The 5,873-nt window shown below is 58.2% G+C and overlaps 1 protein-coding gene across 1 annotated transcript; it reads right to left on the reverse strand.

The window, feature by feature from the left end:
- Window positions 1-2,873: 2,873 nt before the first annotated feature.
- LOC146587562 (peptidyl-prolyl cis-trans isomerase A-like) lies at window positions 2,874-5,520 on the reverse strand. The gene is made up of 5 exons (XM_085319382.1): window positions 5,422-5,520; window positions 3,912-3,993; window positions 3,647-3,735; window positions 3,334-3,506; window positions 2,874-3,215 (listed from the first exon to the last, which is right to left on the reverse strand). Exons 1-5 carry the CDS (start codon window positions 5,518-5,520, stop codon window positions 3,080-3,082), a joined length of 579 nt encoding a protein of 192 aa, XP_085175508.1. The 3' UTR covers window positions 2,874-3,079.
- Between the last annotated feature and the right edge of the window lie 353 nt (window positions 5,521-5,873).

Genomic DNA, 5,873 nt, shown 5'->3' on the forward strand with positions numbered 1-5,873 from the left:
GGTGGACGGATAGATGGGCGGACGGATGGATGGACGGGTGGGCAGAAAGAGGGACGGGCAAACGGCTAAAAGAGGCAGCCAGGCAGATGGACAGATGGACAGGTGGGCAGACAGATGGACGGGTGGACGGACGGATAGATGGGCAGCCAGGCAGCTGGACGGACAGACGGACAGATGGACGGGGGGGCACGGCTGGGCAGACGGACGGACAGATGGATGGATGGACAGACGGACAGATGGACGGGTGGGCGGACGGATAGACGGGCGACCGGGCAGATGTACGGACAGACGGATGGACGGAGGGGTGGATGGATAGACAGACGGCTGGGCAGATGGATGGACACACAGACAGATGTAKGGGGSGGGGGGGGGGATGGATAGACAGGCAGCCAGACAGATGGACGGACAGACAGATGGGGGGATGAACAGACAGATGGATGAGGGGGGGCAGATGAATAGACGGGCAGACGGACAGATGGATGGACAGGCAGTCGGGCAGACGGATAGGCAGGTGGACAGGCGGATGGACGGACAAATGGATGGATGGGGGGGMGGGCAGATAGACAGACAGACAGAGGGACAAGCGATCAGACCATCAGAGAGACGGATGGATGGACAAACAGACAGCTGGACAGGCAGGTGGACTGACGGATGGGCAGACGGAAGGATAGCCAGACAGATGGACAGACAGGCAGAAAGATGGACGGACAGGCCCACAGACAGATGGCCAACGGATAGTCAGACAGATGGGCAGACGGATGGACAGAGGCACCGCTGGACGGACAAATGGAGGGACAGATGGGCAGACAGCTGAACAGACTGACAGCCAGCCAGAGGGCTAGATGGATGGACAGACAGATGGACAAGCAGACAGACATGGATGGACAGACGGGCAGCTGGATGGACGAATTCCAATGGATGGACGGGACAGACAAACGGGCAGACAGACGGACAAAGAGACGGATGGGCGGACAGACGGCTGAATGGATGGACAGATGGAGGGATGGGCAGACAGATAGAAAGATGGATGGACAGACGGACAGGCTAGACAGAAAGATGGACAGATGGATGCGACAGATGGGCAGACGGATGGATGGACAGATGAACAGACACATGGACAGACAGCTGGACAGTCAGCTAGATGGGCAGATGGATGGATGGACAGACGGATGGACAGAGCGCGGCACTGGGGACCCCTCACCCCGAGCAAGGAGTGCTGGGAGCCCCCTGAGTGAGAATGCTGCAAACTGGGAGCATTGGGATTCCCCCAAGCCCAGATCCCCCTCGACTGGGAGCACTGGGATCTCCCAAGCTGGGACTAGTCCAGGCTAGGAACATGGACACCACCACCACCCCGCCCCAGCTAGAAGCACTGGACTCCCCCTAAGCCCAAATCCTCTACCAAACTGGGAGCACTGGACCCCCCCCCCTCCCCCAAATAGGAATACCCCAAACTGGGAGCACTGTGAGTACCCAGAACTGGGACCATGGGGAATCCCCCCCCCCCCCAAACTGGCAACACTGACACTCAGTCAAACTGGGACAACTGGCACCATTAAACTACCCAGGTTGGAATTACCTCAAACGGGGAGCGCTGGGATTTCCTCAAACCCAGATCCCTCCCCAAACTGGGACTATCCTGGACTGGGACTACTGGGACACCSCTGCCAAACAGACACCCCCAAACTCAAGACTAATCCAAACTTGGACTACTGGGACCTCCCCCCAACTCAGAYCCCCCCCACAGACTGGGACTGTTGGGATCCCCCCAAACTTGGTACAATTGGATTCCACAAACCAGTAACCCCCCAAACTGGGACCACTTGGACCCCATCTCCCAAGCTCCCCCCCCCGCAACAGTGCCTGGATGTCTCTAGTCCCCTCAAATTCAGATCTCAAACCACTGTCCCCTGGTCCTCTCCCTCTCCCCCTCCCCCCACAGTGCTCCCAGTACAGCCCAAATGAGCAGTCCCAAATGCCATCTGGTGGCATGGGCCTGAAAAGCACCCTAAGGTGGGGGCGCCGCCCTTCCCCACCCCCCCAGCTCATCCCAAGTGCCAGCACCCACCACCCCAATCCAGGGAGGGATCAGCTCATCCCCCCACCCCAAAATAGGCCCAGAGACCCCGCCCCCAGGGCCCTGCTGCATCTTCTGCTCCCCTTGCATCACTGCTGGCAAATCCCMCTCCTGGGGAATCAGTGCTATGTGAGCCACGTTCACTCTGAACCCTACTGAGGGCCTGGTGTGCCACCCAGCCAGGTTGCTGCAGGGACAGCCGTGAGGCGAGGAGGCAGCGCTAGGGAACCGCTGACAGCCCAGAGCTGTTCTCTGCGCCCCAGACCTGCTCCCACAGAGCATGCAGAGAGCCAGGAAGGCCCCAGTTCGGCCAGGAAAGGGCCCCATCCTCCCTCCCSCTGGGGAGGCAGCACAGGGGAACAGCCCCGCATGCCGTGACTCAGCTCCTCCAAGCCACATCTGCCCAGGAGCCACGAGCAGCTCAGCCCTGAGCAGCACCCGAGGTCTCTTTTATCCCCTCAGAGAACACACGAGGCCCCAGGCAAGGCAGAGTCAGGGCCAAACAGCGCTCAGGAGCTGTTGCTCCGGCAAAGCACCTCCAACAGCCACGCTACAGCTGAACCGCAGCAGCTTGACACCCCACAAAATTTGGGCTTTTCCAGGTTCACACCCATCAGCGCAGCATGCCCCCGCCTGTCTCACCCGGGCAAGCAGCTGCACGCTCAACAGCCAAGCCAGGACCAAGCTCCCGCTCCCCGGCTACCCCAGAACCCGCAGCCAGCTAACCACCCACGACCCAGGCGAGGCCACGCGTTTCTCCAGGAAGGAGGAAAACCAGAAAGCCAGGAAGCTTCACTGTGGTTTAACTCGATTTTATTTAGACTCATAAACGTTAACTCTGCAGTCGCACTGGACTGTGAATGTGGGGGGTGGGAATAGAAACGCAGCAGTAAGTCAGGAGCACGAGGATTACAGGGGCTGAGTCGCACCAGGAGGCGCTAGCCCGGGCTACAGAAGGAATGGTTGGTCATTAAGACAACAGGTTTTGTTTTTGTTTTGTTTTTATGAGAGCTGCCCACAATCGGAAATGATGATCTTCTTGCTCGTTTTGCCATCTTTTGATCCGCAGCGCTCCATGGCCTCCACCACGTTCATCCCCTCCTTGACGCGGCCAAAGACTACGTGCTTGCCATCCAACCTGCGGGAGGAATACAGGCTCACATCTGGCCAGCTGCCATCTTGGCACCCGCCCTGCGAGCGCATCAGCGCTGCCACCCTCAGCAGGGACCTCGGCTCCCACCAGCTCTTGCACTTACCACTCAGTCTTGGCAGTGCAGATGAAGAACTGGGATCCATTTGTGTTGGGGCCAGCGTTTGCCATGGACAAGATGCCAGGACCCGTGTGCTTCAGGATGAAGTTCTCATCAGGGAACTTCTCCCCATAAATGGACTTGCCACCAGTTCCGTTGTGGCGYGTGAAGTCACCACCCTGCAAAGAAGCAGCATTGAGTCACCTGCTAGCACTCAAGTAACTTGGATATCCATGAAATGGCCACATCATATCATCTCCCTCTCTCCCATCTCCTCATAAGGGGACTGAGCTTCACAGCAAGGTGGAGAGCCACTTACCTGGCACATGAACCCAGGAATGATTCTGTGGAAGCAGGACCCCTTGTAACCGAATCCTTTCTCACCAGTGCTCAGAGCACGGAAGTTTTCTGCAGATTAAGAAAATAAAACTCAAATTGCTCATTTTCCTGGAAATGAGAGAATGAGAGCTTCACACACACAGTGTGTGTGTGTGTGTGTGTGTGTGTGTGTGTGTGTGTGTGTATAACATTAAAAAAAAGGATGTTTAATGCAACTGCAGTGCAGTCTGTGCTGTTTTACTAACCTGCTGTCTTTGGGACCTTGTCTGCAAACAGCTGCAAAGAGAGAAAAAAAGGTGTTAGTCTGATCAGGGTGCAGACTGGCTGCTAAATATCAAATCTACATCCCCCCAAGTTGAAGGATATAGCACCACACACTTAACTGCCGAGACCACTGCCCCAAACACACCTAGTCCTGGTCCACAAAGAAAAATAAAATAAAGAACAGCTCCAATATATCACCACATGTGGGATCACTCTCGCTGTTCAGATCTGGCTGCATTGGGGAAACACCTCCAGGAAGTGGATTTTGGCTCCGAGATCACTGCAGCACAGACAGGTTCCCAGTCAGATCTACAGCCCTCAGCCTTGCTCCACAGAGCATTATTACCCACCTCTTGCTTTTATCTAGAGGCAGTTGGAAACTCTGAAGCAATAAATGTGGCATCTAAACAAGTTTAAATATGCTGCATGTGTCATGAGTGGAGCAGATGCACATTTGTTCCACAGACTCGGATTAAATTAAAAACCTATTTGACTAGAGCCCTCTCGAGCAGGGCACACGACGCCCCTGAATTATTTCGGGCAGAGCTGAGGAAGCTTGGAGTTATCTGCAGAGCCAGATGTTAGCTATGTGGGGACCATGCCGCAGCTGCAGCCTCGCAAGAGGAGAGGCCTCTCAGATTTGCACGCAGGCTCTGCAGTGGAGCAGCTGCGGCAGCAGAGGCAGTTCCTGGAGTGCAGTCCCCAATCGTGCCAGACATGCTTCACATCCCTCAGGTCCCGTTTCGCAGGGCGCTAAATGCTTACGCAGGGAAATCCTAAAGGGATCAGGTTCCCCTCCGGCTTTTGCCGCCCACCCCTCCTTTCACAGGAGATGCTGTGAGCAGAACAGGCACTAAAAATCCTTTGCAGGAGCCCCGATTTATTAGGCAGAAGAGCCTTCACCCAAACGCAGCCTGTCTGAAGGGTTACATAGAGCTGCTGCCCGGGGAGCCCCGTCCGCCCCGAACGGAGTGGAAAGGGGTAGTGACCCTGCTAGGAGAGGCGCAGACAAAATGGCGGCCCCAGGCAGAAGCACCCTCCTGCCAGGCAGAATCGGACTCCGAACTGTTCACCTGCRACTCCTGAATAGAGGATTGATGGCTCAACAAGGACAGCTCAAAGCTTCCCAGGAAGCGCTGCCACAGGCTACGAGCCAACGCCTGGCACGGCGGCCTTCACAGCACACCAGGAATTCAGGGTGGCATCCAAGCGCCATGCCTCTAGGTGACAGTGGCCAATTAGGACTACAGCAAAGCGGGGAGAAGGCTGGCAGTCGCCAGCACGTTTGAGCTGGCAAGGCAGACGCTGCRGTTTTCAGATGGCATCAGGGTTCGCACTTCGGCTTTCCCGGAGGGTGACAAGTCGCAGCGCTCTTTGCAGGAGGCCGCAAGCTCTACRGTAGCATTTGGCACCCTCCTCCTCTAGCCGCGGAGGAGCTTTACGGGTTAGCTAAGGCGCCGCCGGTGCCGGGCGGACGCATCCCCGCCACACCTCAGCTCGTTCCGAGGCATCTTCCACAGGCCCCCCAAACCCGAGGGCGTTATCCGAGCGGGGCTGATGCCTGGTGGCGCGTAGGCTCCTTTGTTCCATCTCGCTCCCGAAGCGAGGGGCCTTTCAGAACCAAAATCCACCCCCCGCCCCGCAAGGAGCRGCCACCTCCCCCACGCGCGGGCCGCAGACCCGCGTCCCCAGCGCGCACGTGCCGAGCTCAGGCCGGCCCACGGCGCCGCCGCGGGCTGCGGCCCCGCACGCTGCAGCGGGCCCGCCGAGCGGACGAGGCCGGCAGGCGCCGAAAAGCCTCGTCGGGCGAGCTGGGGACCCCCGCGGGGGCTCCGGAGCCCCGCAGCAAAGCGGAGGTGGCGGCCAGGGAGGAGGTCGCGCCCCCAGCGGCGGCGGCAGCCCCCAGCCCTCATCACCGAGGCGGCGGTGGTGGGAAGCAGCGG

Source organism: Rhea americana, unplaced genomic scaffold (assembly GCF_003343005.1).
Source record: "Rhea americana isolate MKP2758 unplaced genomic scaffold, rheAme1 scaffold_581, whole genome shotgun sequence".
Taxonomy (NCBI): Eukaryota; Metazoa; Chordata; class Aves; order Rheiformes; family Rheidae; genus Rhea; species Rhea americana.